Source organism: Phyllostomus discolor, chromosome 6 (assembly GCF_004126475.2).
Source record: "Phyllostomus discolor isolate MPI-MPIP mPhyDis1 chromosome 6, mPhyDis1.pri.v3, whole genome shotgun sequence".
NCBI classification, from domain to species: domain Eukaryota; kingdom Metazoa; phylum Chordata; class Mammalia; order Chiroptera; family Phyllostomidae; genus Phyllostomus; species Phyllostomus discolor.
The window spans coordinates 165,387,085-165,403,427 of record NC_040908.2 but is presented as its reverse complement, the minus strand read 5'-3'; the positions used below and the strand labels follow the sequence as shown (position 1 = coordinate 165,403,427).

Below are 16,343 nucleotides of genomic sequence, written 5' to 3'. Positions count from 1 at the left end.
TGTGAGAGAAAAACATCAATTGGTTGCCTCCCATGTGTGCCCTGACTGGGAATTGAAGCAGCAACTGTTTTGGTGCACGGATGATGCTCCAACTAACTAAGCCACCCGGCCGGGGCTGGAAATAGCTATTTAGTGCTAACAAAGACAAACACTGTGAGTCATCAGATGTCAGTATTATTCTCGTGGAGGAGAGGTAATTTGCACAAGCTTCCAAGATAAACCAAGCTTGCTCAGGACTTTCGATTTCAAGTGAAGAGATTGCCCCAGAACACCAGGTATCCTCCGCACGCAGGCAGCAGAATGGTCCGGGTGATTAGTATCAGAACTAAGCCTGGGACATGAACAGTGGTGCTGAGCGTTGGACATTTTACTCAGAAACAGTGCTACAGGTTGGGCAGGCTCACTTTTCCATATGTAAGAGGCCATCTTCAGTTTTTTAATATTTCTGTACTATTTCTTTTATAGGCTATCGTTCGGAAGCAATGAGTTTAAAACCCTTCACCTACCCGTTTCCAGAGACAAGGTTTCTTCATTCAGGATCTAATGTGTATAAATTCAAAATCAGATACGGCAACAGAGTCAGGTAAATTTAAAGGGGGTTGGGGAGTGGAGGGATCGAGCAAAAAAGAAAAATAAGCCACGGACACAGACAGCAGTGTGGCGATTGTGGGGCAGGGGAGGGGGTGGGTGCAGGTGAAGGGGGCATAAACGGTAGTGGGAAAAAATACAATAAAATAAGCTATTAAAAAATAAAAGAAAATTCAAATGAAACATCAGATATGGCAACAGCTTCAGGTAAATTTACAGCTGGGGGTGGGGGTAGCCTCTGCAAACAGGTTAGCGCGTTTCCCCTGGCCAGCCTCCCTCTGCCTTCGCCCAGTCCGGGAGACTGGCTGAGGCAGTGCCTTGTAGGCGTCTTTCCGAGGTACTTTGTTTTCCATGTATGATGTATTATTTGTGTAAGTTTCCAAATGAGTGAGGCATGACTTTGGGGAAATGCTTCTTAAAATGTTTTATCTCAGGACTCTTGCCCTCTTAAAATTATTGAGTATCCCAAAGGTTTTGATTATATGGGTTATTCCTGTCAATATTTATCATAAAAAATAAAACAGAAAAATTAAAATATACTTATTAATGTAAAAATAGTATGTGGTAAAATGCTTTTTATTGATTTTAGAGAAAGAGGAAGGAAGAGAGAGAGAGATTTATTGTTCACTTATTCATGCATTCATTGGTTGCTTCTTGTAGGTGCCGTGTCCAGGGATTGAACTCACAACCCTGGTGTATCTGGACAATGCTCTAACCAACTGAGCCACCCAGTCAAGGCTACTGTGGTAATTTTTGTTAAAGGTTAATTGCAACGTGGAATCTGAAATTATATCAGTGAACTTTTTGAACTCTGCTACATTAAAATTTATTCGTCTCTCTTGTTCTTCAAATGAATGTTTTACCTAGAACGATTTTGTGACATATGCATTTCATTGGTCCTTTGGAAAACATTGGTTCGCTGATTTATTCGGATCATCCAAATGTCAACACATTTCATTGTACAGGAATACCTTGGAGATACTGTGGGTCCAGTTCCAGACCACGACAATAAAGCAGGCTGTAATATTTTGCTGGTAGAGTTCTGCCTTGAATTTGTAAAAAACGCAGTAACTGTGAAGCACAGTAAAGCAAAGTACAATAAACGAGATGTGCCTGTACAACATTAAAAAAACCATATTTGTTAATGCCACTACCAATCTCATCAGAAACCTGACAGTCTCATAGTGGTGGACAGAAGTTTTCCAAAGTGCAAATTTTTGCTTGAAATTCAAAAATGTATCACTGACAACAAACACTATCAGTTGTTATTTGACAGTAAATCCCTGAGTCGATAAGCTCACTGTTCATTTTTGAGAAAATGTCACATTACCAAGTCTAATAACTACCGTAGTTTGTGTGTTAGCTGACCGTCCAGGTGAATCGCCATCCGTGAAAAGAGCAGGTAGCTCAGTTTGCAGCCCGATCGCACGAGTGCTCTCCCTCCGGACGGCTCTGGTGTTTCTGTGGGCACAGAGGTGCTTTCTGCATGCTTGCCGTTTGAGCCTATAACATATTAAAAAGACATGTATCAAGGGTTGGGATTTTATAAAATTACTAAATTTTTACTGCTTCCTCAAGGGTATTAAATGAAGCTGGATTTTTTTTTTTCCTGTGTGGCAGTGAAGGTGACTGTAACCGCTAGCACAGTTGAGTGCAGCGGGCTGGATTTATGCGGGGATACCAGCGGTTTTGCTCACTGTTGCTTTTGCATTAATGATTACAAACGTTAACCCAGTGAAAAAGGCAAATAACACCTGAGTATTCTGAAAACAATGTTTGCCCTTGGAGACCCCTTGAAAGGGTCTTGAGGGACCCGCAGGGGTCATCAGACTGCACTTGATTACAAACAGTCTAACAAATGAGTAACTTTCACAGTGGGAATTTCAGGTCTCGGCAAGTTAGCGGAGAAGGTATTTCGGGGTATTGCCTCGTTCCAGTTCTCAGACCACACCACCTAGGTGATCCCTTCCTCCCGTGAGCCCTGGGTCAGCACACATGCTTGTTATTTAGTCATGTTTCTTGAGCTCAGTGGAAGTGTCATTTTTGCTCTACTGTCTCCAGAGCTTTCCTTCCTGGCTTACTTATCTCTTGTTTATTCACCTTCTAGGAGGGAAGATGCAGAGAATAAGGAAGTCATCGTCCAGGAGCTGGAGGTAGGGAAAGAAGCCGACAACTTCTGGGAAAGTTGTTCCTCTGAGGATGCGCCTATATTCAGATGTTAATTATTTCTCACCAACCGAGTCACAACTCCACGATTGCTTGGCTTCTCCCTGCCACATTTCCTCTGCAAAGAAACTTGACTGTTTTTCCAGGGACATTAAAGCCTGTATCCTTTTTCAGTTTTCCTAGTTGAAGTGTCAGCACCTTCGAGGCTGAGAGTTACTTTGTTTCCACCAGCTTTCCCAGCCACAGGCAGCTCTCGGGGCAGCTGGCAGAGAGGGAGCTTCCGGAGGCCTGGGCGGGGTGCCGCCTTCCAGGGCTCTGGGAAACCTCAGCATCCCAACCACCGCCTGTGCTTGACGTTCAGGAAACTGGATTGTAAATACACAGACAAGGCTGCCGTGTCTTCATCTTAATTGGAAACATTTGCCATTGCTTTATTCCCACTTTATTTTCATTCCTTTTCTACCCAGCTCCTCTAGCTTGAGGTTCTCACACAGGAGGAAGACCGAACAGGTGGACATTTTTGAAAACTGGTAAAAGCGCTGGGCAAGGGCCTGAGCCGCTCATTAGTGGTGTGATCCTCAGCAAGTCATTTATCTTTCTGGGTCTTGATTGCCTCATGGGTAAAATGGGAGTTTTCAAGATTTTATTTATTTATTTTCAGAGAGGGGCAAGGGAGGGAGAAATATTGATTGGGTGGCCTGTCAGATACCCCGAAATGGGGACCTGGGCCGAAACTCAGTCATGTGTCTTGACCAGGAATCGAACCTGTAACATTCCAGTTCACTCAGTCCACTGAGCCACACCAGCCAGGGCTAGAATGAGAGTTTTAAAGTTGTTTAATCTCTTAGAACTTCAACTCAGTGATTTATGATTATTGTGGTTTATTAAGACATATGCTGCCCTGGCTGGTGTGGCTCAGTGGACTGAGCGTCGGCCTGGGAACCAGAGGGTCGTTGGTTCGATTCTCAATCAGGGTACATGCCTGGGTTGCAGGCCAAGTACCCAGTAGGAATGTGTGAGGCAACCACACAATGATGTTCTCTCCCTCTAAAAATAAAAGTTAAAAAAAAAAAAAAAAGACATATGCTGCCACATTTCCAAGAATTCAAATACAATTAAATACACAAAACTGTGAAAACCAAAAATCTGAGTCATAGCCCTGAAGGAACCTTTGGCTAAACATTGAAACGTACGTTAGGGTCTTGCAGGACCTCAGAAACATCATTGTAAATAACGATGCAGGACCGTGGCAGGTTTTTGCTTATTTGAATTGTGAGTGGAGCAGAATTAATTCACTTTGCTCCAGCTAATTTGGGCAGAGAGGAGCTCAAGGTGGCAGAGTAAAGTGGAGACAGCATAGACTTTAGAACCAGCCACACCTGGATGTGGATTCCGGTTCTGCCTTCACAGAGTGACTTCGGACAAGTGACCCACCTTCTGTGAGTCTGTTTGCTCACCTGTCAGTGAGCTCCGTAAACACAGCCCGTTGTCGGGGCTGTGGTGAGGACTGAATGTGTGCAGTGCCTGCCACAGAGGAGCTCAATAAATGCCAGCCAGACAGCATTCAGATACGTATATAATCATATTCATGTTCTCAGAGTGCTTTTTATATGTTCTCTTGCTTTCATTGGTTTTGAGGCAAGAATTATTACTCTCAGTCATTTAGAAAACATGTATCGATAGGCACGATACCTTAATTGTTAAGACAAGCCTGGGTTCATATCTTGGCTGTACCATTGCTAACTATGAAACCTTGAAAAAGTTATTCCATCTCTCCTTGCCTCAGTTTCCTCATCTGTAAAATGAGGGTAATACAAGTGTCTGTCTCGTAGAGTTTTATGAGAGACAATATGTATCAAAACAGTAACACTTGCCATTGTGATTACTCAATAAATATATAAATAAGCTAGATACTATGCTTAGTACAGAGAATACAAAGATGAATTAAGACCCAGTTTCTACCTTCTGTGAGCCCAGATGTGATGGAAGTGAGGCTTCGATGACATGGCAAAGCTAGGACTGAAATTCAGATTTTTTTCCCCGTAGAAATCTAATAGTCTTTTTATGATACCACATTGTTTAATTAGTGTATACTAGCAAGCACAGGTTAATTAGAGATCAATTAAAATTTTTAAAGAGTAGAAGAAAAGGTTTGACTTAAGCAAAGGCAAAAGAACTTAGTAAACACCAGCACTGTTACTTCAGTATGTTTACTGGAGACCCGTCGTGCATCACCCACAATGGTGGATACCACAGAAGGGTCACTAAAATACATAGTGTACCAGGTCTGTCCAGAAGGGATCCAGCCAGGTAATATGAAAAAAAAAGAGAGAGACATTTGTTGAAGTTACAAGATACAAGAAACATTGTACAGAGGACAATGATGCCTCAGTTCCCTTCAAAGCAGACACCTTGAGACCTCACACACATCAGCTGCCCTGTTGTATTTTCCTGAATCTCATCGATGGTCTGCCTTCCTTTTCAAAGGTGATTTTAGTTTTGGGGAAAAACTGGACGTCACAGGGCACCAAATCTGGGCTAGAGAGGGATTGAGTCACCTGTGTGATTTGATGTTTTACAAAAAAACTCTGCACAAGATGTGACGCATGAGTGGGTGCATTGTCCTAACGAAGCTGTCAGTCACCAGTTGCCTATAGCTTCGGCCTTCTGAACCATCTGAACAGTTCCAGGGAGGAATGTTCAAACTGGACACAAAATTTGGTGCAGATGTGTTGCTCTACTCAGGCATTTTGAATGCAACAGCCTCACAGTACGCACACTCACTCAATGGCATCTACCGCCCCTGCTGACCAGTACAGTGAAGTCCTCATTGTTCACGCATGCGCATTCCAGTCCACTCTCCTTGGCTGCCGGGTTACATCAATGTCACGCAAACCATTCTGGTTACATTAACAATGGCTGGACTTTTTCTTGACAGACCTTGTAAAGTCTACCTCAAGGAGATTTCTCAGGAAAATAAAACATGTATGCAGAATGTGGTAAAGGCCCAGAGCTAATTACTGTGCAGTTTGACTAACAGTTAATCACAACTTGGAAAACCAGGGAACATTTCCTGGAAATGGCTTTGAACTATACCTTAAAGGAAGGTAGGACTTGGCCATAGGCTGGTGAGTGGAAAGGGCGCTTCAGGCCGAGGGAACAGACTGCGCAAGAGCATAGCAATGGGGATGCAGAAGGAAGGCACGTTCGGGGAACAGCGAGTGGTTCAGCTTTACCAGGACGTGGGGTGTGTGAAGAGCCATGACAAATGTAAATGAAAGGTTCGCTGAGGCCTGAGAAGGTCAAAGTCATTTCCGTTGTTTTTTTCAGGACTCGATTCGTGTGGTCTTGGGAAACCTGGACAACCTGCAGCCGTTTACTACAAAACACTTCATCGTGTTTCCCTGTATCCTTTTGTTTCTGGATGGGCGTGAGCTACAGCGCAAAGTGTTCGTTCGAATAGGAGCACCAGACCTGTAGGCGGTGTGGAGGGCAGGTCACGGGGAGGAGAGAGAGTCTTATCCCTAAAATAGTGCCCAGGTATTCATACTGACGTCTTCCCTCACTCCTTAGCACCATTTTCCAGATAAAAGCAGATGGGAAAGAGTGTCCCACCTGAAATTCAAACATGGGGAGAACGCCTTGGTCCCCTATCCATTTGTTTTGACTCTATATGTGGAGATGAAATGGTTTCACGAAAACCTGTCGCCTGGTAAGTAGAACGCTGCAAGTGCGGGTGGCGGAGAAGAGCAAAGGGGAAGGTGGCGGCTCCGGGGGTCAGCTGGCGGTGCCGGCTGAGTGCGCAAGCGGCCAGCCCCACTGGGCTCTGCTGCCACCCCGGGTTGGGGTCCATGCTCCACGCCAGACTGCCTGGTCCAGGTCCTGGTGGCTTTGTCACTTAGTCCGTATGCCCTCAGGTAAATTTCTTAATCTTTCTGTGCCTGCCTTGTGGAATGGTGAAGAACAATAATACCACCTGTCTCTTTGAGTTGTTAAAACCATTCACTTATGTAAGCACTGGAAGACGGACCGTAAGTGCAAAGTGTGACAGAATGACCACTCGGTGGAAGAGACCTGTTATAGAAATACTTCCTTCCACTTTAGAGTTTTCCGTGGCTTCCACCAAATGTCTTACTGTGCTGTCTCCCAGTTTTTATCCCGTAAGGGCCGTCACTCTTTACTCACAGAGGGACAAGCAGGCGCCTGCCGGTTGGATTTGGGGAAGGGTGGGAAGGCCTCGCCGAAGAGTATCTCCCCGGTTAATTTGCCACTGGCGCCTGAAGTTCCACCTTCCGTTTCATAGTAGGGGACCCCCCCCCCCCAAATAAGTGGCGTATTGTTAGAATATGGTGTGAAGCAGACTCGGGGGTTTTCAGCTTGCAGGTGATCATAGTTCTAAAACAGGGGAGGAGTAGATTTTTGAAGACTCTGCATTTCTAGGGTAAGCGGCACCAGGCGGAGGGGAGAAGGGCGTACACGGGGGGTTTGTGCGGGACAGTTGGGGAAGTAAAATGGTAGCCAGAAATCCATCTTGATCCGCTATGACATTGACATTTCCTGTTTTAGGAAAACCAATGAACGACAGTGCTCTTGGGTTGGTAAGTTGCCTTTTGTTTGTAATGTGAAAGTCGCCTGTGTGGCCTATGTCGTGAAAAAATCCCGCTCTAGTCTCTCCCTTTAACTGCATCCCTTGTTGCTGCCCAGGCCCAGTCAGACCTGTGTGCACGAAACCTCTTTCCCCCTGGCAAGAGTAAGACGGTCTCTAACAGAGTGTCTGCCATCCTGGCAAAGCTGCCTTTGGCAACTTAATGGTGGGGCGTTCACGGTGCCCCCCCGGACCGTGAGCACCTCTGGAAACGAGGAGTCACAGCATCTGGTTCCTCCCTGAAGGTCCTGACCGAGAGGGAGGCAGCAGGAGCCGTGAGGAAGAAGCGAAAACGCACGGAAGTGCCCAGCACCCCCAGCAGGCCCGGGCCGGACAGGTCGGTGGGGTCGGGAGCAAGTCCAAGCCCTACATTCCAGTTCCGCTTTGCCAGCTGTTGCTGCTGGTTGGTCTTGTCCCTGAGCAGGTCACTTTCTCAGGGTTCCTTCGGCACCTGGCTATTCCGGTGGGTGGACACAAATTGGTGTTTGCAGTGTAATTTGAACAGTACCTTCCTCGGCGAAACAGGATTCTTTGTTTATTAAAATGAAGGCTGAGGAAGAAATGCATTCAGATCTACACAAGTATGCCCAAGGTATATTCAGCGAGTACTTACTATGGTTGTACTACCAGAAAAACACAGAAGACACAAGATTTAAAAAGTTCCAGGATATATAAGGACATAGGGAAACCCTCAAGAGATTAAGAACAAATAAGATGTAAATTCTCCTTTGCCTGGTGAGCAGTGAGCTTTTAGAGCTCTCCGTTAAAAGATAGTCCGATCTGAAATACAAATGCCTGCAAGGGGGTGTGTAACAATTACTGGGTGAGGTGCCGCACTGTTAAGTGGAACACCGAGCACATCCCTAATGTGTTGGAGTTGTTGTTGAGGAGGCTGCGTATTTCCTTCTGATTCTCCGGCGGGGACGGAGCGAGTCGGTCAGACAGTTCAGCACCCGGAGAGGGCTGCTGGAGGAATCCCACGTGTGGTTTGCTCCCCGGCCCAAAGTGCTGTCAGCCCAGGCTCACAGAGAGCAGCTGCTCTCCCCCCGGGACCGTGTGGGCCCGAGACAGTCAGGAGCCGTGCAGGTGGACCGTGAGGAAGCCGAGTGCAGCACCCTCCTCACGCATGAGGCCCCGAGGGGCTAGGAGACGCCTTTCCCGGCCAGGCGGAACGTGAGGGTGCTTGGAGACGCGAAGCTTTGCGCGGTTCCACTTCACTGAGTTTTCCGTGGAGATGAGGCTTCACGCCTTCCCTTTTTCTGAGTTTGTATGCAGCATCAGGCATTTCAAAATCTGATACCTGCTGTCAGTCCGTTTCCCTTTTCTCAAGCACTAGATCCCTCAATGTCTCAAATTGGGATTCTACTGTGAATTAAAGCAGCACCCAAAGGGAATTTGGCCACACAATTTAGTCTGCAGGCCAGGAGCGGTATAAAAATAGCCAACCTGCTGAAATATTCATTGGAGCCACGTTTGCTTGAATGTGGCGATGTTGTTTCTGCCAGTAACCATTCCTGGGCTTTCCCCCCACCCCAGGGCCAGGATGAGGACCGCCAGCCAAGGCCCCGGCAGAAAGAAGCTCCCCACGGAGACCAGCAGGGTAAGCCCAGCGGTGGAGGCTTCGAGGCTCCTGACTGTCCTGCGCCGTTCCGAGCGAGTCAGGGGTCCTGTTACCGGCGCGTCTCGGTGCTGCTGCAGACGGAATGGGCTGAACTCGGTCTCAGGTGTCGCTGTTTGCAGAATTACATCCAGCCGTTCTGTCCTTGCCACAGCCTGTTCCGGCCGTAGCTGCGTGACACCATACGTGTCGATGACTCCTTTTGTTAAGAGTTCTTTTCTCGGCGGAAAAAGCCACTTCTTGTACTCTGCAGTTCAAATGAGAAAATAGGGCTGTTGAACTGAGGTGGGATCCAATATAGGATTTTCTCTTTGGAAACCTTTTTGCCCTCATCTGCACGGGGGTCTGAGTCTAGGAGCATCTAGTTTTCACAGACCAGCTCGGCGCGGAACAGCACGGGGCAGTGGGAAGAGAACACTTGCCGAGAGCGAGAGCAGGGTGGGCTGGCCCCACTGGTATTGGGTTTTGTTGGTGAGGTCTGCTCCCCGTTTAGATGTTCATACATCTGCTGCTCCTCCTCCGTTTCAGGCCTGTTCTCCGTAGTAGTCTCTAAAACAACACTCGTTTTCTTTTCCTTCTCTCCTGAAATAGCGGTTATTTATCCTTTCTTGTCTTCTGTCTCTCCAAGTAGCTCTGACCTTAAGTGTCCACACGTTCTTAACTCACCTCCCTCACCTTCCCAGGACGCATTACACGACCAGTTAGCAAGCAGGCATTTGTAGTGCATTCATTCATTCATTCAGTAAACTTCCACTGAGTGTACTATGTGCCGAGAACTAGGGAGCCCTGGCTGGTATGGCTCAGTGGATTGAGCGCGGGCCTGTGAACCAAAGGGTCACTGGTTTGATTCCCAGTCAGGGCACATGCCTGGGTTCCGGGCCAGGTCCCCAGTAGGGGGTGTGTGAAAGGTAACCAATTGATATATCTCCATACATTAATGTTTCTCTCTCTCTTTCCATTCCACTCTCTCTAAAACTAAATGAATAGAAAGTTTAAAAAAAAGGAGCTAGGGATAGCACACCCTCTCCTCAACAACTGTGTGATTACGGATAGCTGGGCTGTGTGCAGGAGCACAGGAAGCGCAGGATGCGAGGGGACCACAAGGGAGAGCCTCACCCAGACTGGGAGGCTTGCTCTGTTCCTCAGAGAATTAGAGCCAACAGGAGAGAGGACAGTGCTTTGGGGACTGCACGCCGGTGCCCCCAGAGCCTGGAGTCACTGTCAAGATTAAAGGACTCCCTGCAAAGTATTTTTAAGTAGAAAAGTGGAATGATTTTCACTCCTGAATGATGATTCTGTCTCCTGTTTGCAAGGCATTGTGTTAGGTGCAGGGGTGCACCCAGGCGTGTAAAATCGGGTTTCCTTTAGGAGCTAATTGTTCAGTGGAGGAAGAGGGAATTCCCTGGGGCGCAGACCTCCACCTGTGTGGGCTACCCGGCTTCCTTGTGCCGCGGCCAGCTCGCCCATGGGGTGATTGTAGGTGGGTCGTTGCCCTCTTCCATCCTCCCATCCTCTTGAGAGGGAAGAGGAGCCGAGCAAGTACGAGGGGAGTACACGAAGCTCCGGAGAACAAAGACACTCGATGCAGCCGACACGATCACCGGTAAAGGAACATTGCCTTCACGCTCTAGCCTTTGTGCCTTCCTATTCTTAGCCTGACAGATCATCTCCCTCAAGAACTGTACCCACAGTTTCTTACTCAACGTAATTACCTTTCAGCCTGATACTGAATTTAGAAAAAACTCGGAGCAAAAAACCCAAAAGGAACATGTTTATTGGTTTTGACTCAGAGCCCGAAGACAGGCTCCATCATAGACCCTGTTCCCAGAGAGAGGATTTCTCCTGAATTAAAGTGATCACGGTGACTTGCAGTGTGAGCCACTGGAGCTGCAGAAACTGACTTTGCTCCTGTGGCCCCATGCTTCATACTTTCTCTGCCCTTCAGGGGAGGTTAGGGTGTGGCAACACCATGCGGACTATGCCTGTCTGAACACACTGAAAGCCTGAGTGGGGACAGCTTAGAAGAATGCAATACACATCAGAGTAAGGTCTCTGGTTCCATGAAAGGTGTTCTGGGGAGAACGGGAAGGAAGGGCAGACCCATTCCCTTGGTTACCCCGTGTCCTGGACCTAGAGAGCCAGACGTGGGAAGGGTAAAAAAATGGGGGACGAAAAGATGAATGGTCCAGAAGTAAAACATAGTCACACGTGTAGTTCGTTTGTTTGCTTGTTGGCCTGCCCGCCCGCCCCTCTGTTGGAACTGCACTTCTAAGCGGATCTGGCCCTGAACAGAGGACCACCTTGCATGTGGTTTTTAGGGTGTTGTGTCCTGTTGGGTATCCCGGGTGATACCTTCAGTCTTTGTTTTATTATATTTTATCAGTTGTGCTATTGTGGTTGTCCTGATTTTTCTCCCTTTGCCCCCTTCCACTCAGCAGTCCTCACACCATTGTTCGTGTCCACGCGTCCTGCACGTAAGTCCCTTGGCCGCTCGGCTTCCTGTGCTGTCCTTCACATCCCGCCTGGCGCTTCTGTAACTATCTGTGCTTCTCAGTCCCCTCCCCTCTTCCCCCTTCCCCCACACCCCACTCCCGTCTGGCGGCCATCAGAATGCTCTCCCTATCCATGACTCTGTCTCTGTTCCTGTTTGCTTGGTTTGGTTTTTAGATTCATTTGTTGATAGGTATGTATTTTTGCCATTTTATTGTTCATAGTTTTGATCTTCTTTTTCTTAACTAAGTCCCTTTAACATTTCATACAATGGTTTGGCAATGATGAAGTCCTTTAATTTTTTGTCTGGGAAGCTCTTTATCTGCCCTGCCAGTCTCAGCTAGCTTGCAGTTTCTTTTGAGATAGTCTTATGGGAACTCCTTTGTAGGTAACTAACTTCTTTTCTCTTGCTGTTTTTAAGAGTCTTTTAAGGTTAAGATTTATCTTTAACCTTTGGCATTTTAATTATGATGTGTCTTGGAGTGGGCCTCTTTGCATCCATCTTATTTGGGGCTCTCTGTGCTTCCTGGACTTGCATGTCTATTTCCTTCACCAAATTAGGGAAGTTTTCTGTCATTTTTTTTTTTCAAATAGATTTCCAACTTCTTGCTCTTTCCCTTCTCCTTCTGGCACCCCTGTGATGAGAATATTGGACCTCTTGAAGTTGTCCCAGAGGCTGCTTATATACTGTCCTCATTTTTTTGGATTGTTTTCTTATCTTGTTCTGATGGGTTGTTTTTTGCTTCCTTATGTTCCAAATTATTGATTTGATTCTTGGCTTCATCCACTCTACTGTTGTTTCTCTGTAAATTGTTCTTTATTTCAATTAGTGTATCCTTCGTTTCTGACTGCATCTTTTTTATGCTGCTGAGGTCCTCACTAAGTTCCTTGAGCATCCTTATAACCAGTGTTTTGAACTCTGCGTCTGATAGATTGCTATGTCCATTTGATTTAGCCCTTTTTCTGGAGTTTTGATCTGTTTTTTCATTTGGGCCATGTTTCCTTGTCTTCTCATTTTGGCAGCCTCCCTGTGTTTGCTTCTGTGTGTTAGGTAGAGCTGCTTTGACTCTGTGTCTTGGTAATGTGGCCTAATGCAGTCAGTGTCCTCTTTGCACTTTTATCGGAATACGGCTTAAGTGGCTGTTGATGTGGTCCAAAATGTGATGGTTTGTGGAAAAGCTCACATCGGAAATACCAGCTTATGTTAGGGTGGAGGCTGTGTCCTGGCTTCCCCCAGAACTCCCCACGTTCCTTCCTCCCAGACCTACCGTGCCAGCCCACCGCCCCTTGCTGTAGAGTTCCTCACCGGCAAAATGGCTCGAGGGACTCCCCAGCATCGCTGGGTGTTCGAGCCCTCGGGTCCTGCCCAGGTGAGGGGAGTGGTCGGTTGGCAGAGATTCCCTTGGACCAGTGGCACAGCCTCCCCTCTCACCCAAGCTGGACTCATCCTGTGGGCTGAGTGTACCCTCCTCTTGTAGTTGAGTCTTGGTTGCTGTTGGCAGGTCAGTGGGAGGGATTTACCTAGGCTACTCAGCTGCAAGGACTGGCTCTGAACACTGACCACAAACCTCCACCCTCCGTGGAGGATAGGCTGTACAGGGGCAGGGTGGTGGTGCTCTGACATGGTCCGTAGCTGTCCACTGGGTGCACTGGCCCTGGGTTTCCCAGGTTGTGCAGGCCGAGGTCAGCCCCCACCTGTGTTTTGCCTGGGGTCACCCTGCCTGAGCTATAGAGCAATCTGAGATGGCTGTTACTTGTGCTGGGCTTGGAGATTCCCAGTAGGAGCCGAGCCGTGAATCTAGGCTGGCTGCTGCTGGTGCTGGGCTGGGGGTTCGCTGACACCCTGCTTGTTGCAGAGGATTTAGGAAGCTGTGCAGCAGGAGCCAAGACCAGCCATTCATATGCAAAAGCACCTTGGGCGGTCCCATAAATGGGGTGGGGCGGAGTCTCTGGGGATCTCCAAGACCCGACACCCCTGGTCTTATTTCAGGCTATAATGCTTTTTTCCTCTCAACATTTTCCTAAGAAGAACTCTCTCAAGATTTCAGGACAGAAGAACTAAGTTACCTTGTGAGTGGACTCTTCGTGTTTCAGAAGTAGGCTTGACCTCTGCCCCAGGCCTTTTGCCCTTCTGGTTCCCACTGCCAACCTTATTAGGTGCTTTCATGCGGGCCAGTGCAGCAGGATTTAGCCCCAAACCATAGTTTCATTAGATTTGTAAGAACCATTCCCTCAAGCTAGAAGTCAGAACTGGACCCTGGAATTCCATGTTTGCGCTGACTGGAGGAGGGCAGGAGGTGGTCTCCTTCCTTCCTGAAGTTTCCTTTCACTTTCCCAAAAACCCTCATCCGAGGACATGTTTATTAACTTTAGAGAGGAGGGGTGGGGAGGGAGAAGGAGAAACACTGATGTGAGAAACATGGGTCGGTTGGTTCCTCCCGTGTGCGTGCCCCAGCTGGGGACCGGACCCACGACCCAGGTATGTGCCTTGACTGGGAGTCAAACCCGCAGCCGTTTGGTATACAGGACAGCGCTCTAACCAGCTGAGCAACTTGGCTAGGGCTCCTTCCACTTTTATCGGAATACGGCTTAAGTGGCTGTTGATGTGGTCCAAAATGTGATGGTTTGTGGAAAAGCTCACGTTGGAAATACCAGCTTATGTTAGGGTGGAGGCTGTGTCCTGGCTTCCCCAGAGCTCGCCACGCTCCTTCCTCCCAGACCTACCGCGCCAGCCCGCAGCCCCTCGCTGTAGAGCTCCTCACCAGCAAAACGGCTCGAGGGACTCCCCAGCACCGCTGGGTAGTGGGCCCTCAGGTCCTGCCCAGGTGAGGGGAGTGGTTAGTTGGCAGAGATTCCCAAAGAAAATGTATGAACCATGTGTCTGACTCTCAGGGCGTCTACTGGAAATGTGGGCTTGGGAACCGGGTTGTAGGATGTCCAAGGAAGCCTTGTAAAGTGATAGCAGGAGGAGAAATCGAGAGATTGCGTTGTAGCATGCTTGTTGCTTATGCTGTGCTCCTGTTTCTCACGCCCCAGCTCCAGCCGCGCTGATGGTATTTGTTAGGAAGTGCACTGTGCCTTTGCACTTCTGGTCCCTGCCTTGAATGCCCTTCCTCTTGCCACCTCCTCACCCCCCATGAGCCCCGTCAGGACAGAATCCCACTCGTACACCGCAGCTCCATCCAGACAGCACTTCCCCTGCAAAGTCTTCCTCGACTCACTGCCGCCCGCTCCGTTCAGGCCCCGCTCCTCCCCGCCAGCCCCAGCACTCCCTGGGGGTTCTCGGGGCCCCCTCCCGCCCTGTCCCACAGCTCTCAGTCCGTGCGGCAGCTTCACCGCACAGGCCAGACATGTCTCCACGGGAAGGTTGGGGTTCCCCTGACTCCCAAAACCTCAGTGGTCTGTCCTTACCGATAGTTGGCACTCAGTGATACGGAATGATAAACTAAACCCAGCTCAGTTTGTTCTGGCTCTTCATCCCTGTGATTTTAGAAGGACAGGGGTTCGGAGGCTGACATGGGAAAAGGACGGTCGCTAAGACAGAGATCTGGAACCTGCCTGGGCAGTCGGCAGCCAGGCCCCAGCGCTGTGAGCGGTCCGTCCACCAGCAGATTGCATGCAGACCCTCGGGCTGTACTGGAATAGAGTCTAAAACTCTCCTTGGTCCTCTTCTCATCAGACCCGGGAAAGAAGAACCCCGCAGGAGTGTCAGGAGGCCTCGGCACTTGGTGTCACTGACGTCCAGGAACAGGGTAGGTGCCGGGAAATTCATTCACTGCCCTTTAATCATTGTCCCGGCCCCCGGGGTTTTCTGGGGAGCAGAGCAGCACAGAGCTCTGAGCGTCCGCGTGCTCGGTGGGTGATGTGCCCTGTTCCCGTGGAGGTGCCCGCGGGCCACCCTCCAGCCTGGGGCCTGCCCTCGTCCGGGGTCGTAGAAGCCACCCCTCGTCTAGCTCCCAAGCCGAGTGAGAGGAGGCGGTGCATGTGCTTCCTGTGCTTTTGACAGTGAAACCGATGCCCCCAGTGTTTCGGAGCGTTTCCACGTGGGGCGATGTATTTCGCTTTTCCGTCTTAGTGGAGAACGGTGTCGGGGGAGCTGTCTCTCCGCCTCTTCCCTTCAGCGTCAGTGTCGTTAGCATGCACGCTGCCCCGGGTGCTGGGCGAGGGTGGGGATGCATGTCCGAGCGCCGCCCTTCCAGCTCGCCGACCGTTTACCCAGCGTGGGGGTCCTGCGGGGACCGCAGTTACCGCAGAGGCGGGGGTGTGGTGAGCAGGGGAGTTCTTCGACGAGTCGTCACCCACGTGAAGACACCCGCAGTGGCGGGTGGCTGGGAGTCGAATGGTGCAAAAACCTCAGGGGTCCGACTTTGAAAATACCCCGAGGCCAGAGCAGCGTCTTACTGAGGGAGATGGGGTTGGGAAAGTCGGAACAAACGGGCCACGTGGCTTCAAAAAGTCCTGGTGTGAGGCCGCCCTTGGCTCGCGCTGGGAGCGTCCTGCCTTCTGCCCCCGTGAAAGCAGCCTAGGGACCGTGACCTTTCCCTGCCCGCGTGTTCTCCTCGCAGATTCCCCGTGGGAGGACAGCCAGGCAGGGGACGACACCCTGCCAGGGCAGCAGAGCAGCCCGCCTCCACCTGACGGGCCCGGGGGCCTGGGAACCAGCGGCTTCCTGGGGTTTCTAAGGTAAGACACACCTCTCTGCTGCCATCGGACTGCGGCCCAGAACGGAAGACCCCCTGAGCCCGCCTCGCCGAGAGCCTCGGGAAACGAGAAGAGAGAGGAAGCAGATTCCCCGCATGGTGTCTGCTGTGTTCGGGAGAGATGACGCAGAGGGGA

At 49.4% G+C, this 16,343-nt stretch overlaps 1 protein-coding gene across 1 annotated transcript; it reads left to right on the top strand.

Annotated features, from left to right (window-relative positions):
• The first annotated feature begins 405 nt into the window (after positions 1 to 405).
• MAJIN (membrane anchored junction protein) lies at positions 406 to 15,603 on the top strand. The gene is made up of 8 exons (XM_028514387.2): positions 406 to 583; positions 2,696 to 2,741; positions 6,085 to 6,160; positions 6,341 to 6,466; positions 7,321 to 7,352; positions 7,645 to 7,736; positions 8,936 to 8,999; positions 15,187 to 15,603. Exons 1-8 carry the CDS (start codon positions 483 to 485, stop codon positions 15,508 to 15,510), a joined length of 861 nt encoding a protein of 286 aa, XP_028370188.2. The 5' UTR covers positions 406 to 482; the 3' UTR covers positions 15,511 to 15,603.
• Positions 15,604 to 16,343: the final 740 nt, after the last annotated feature.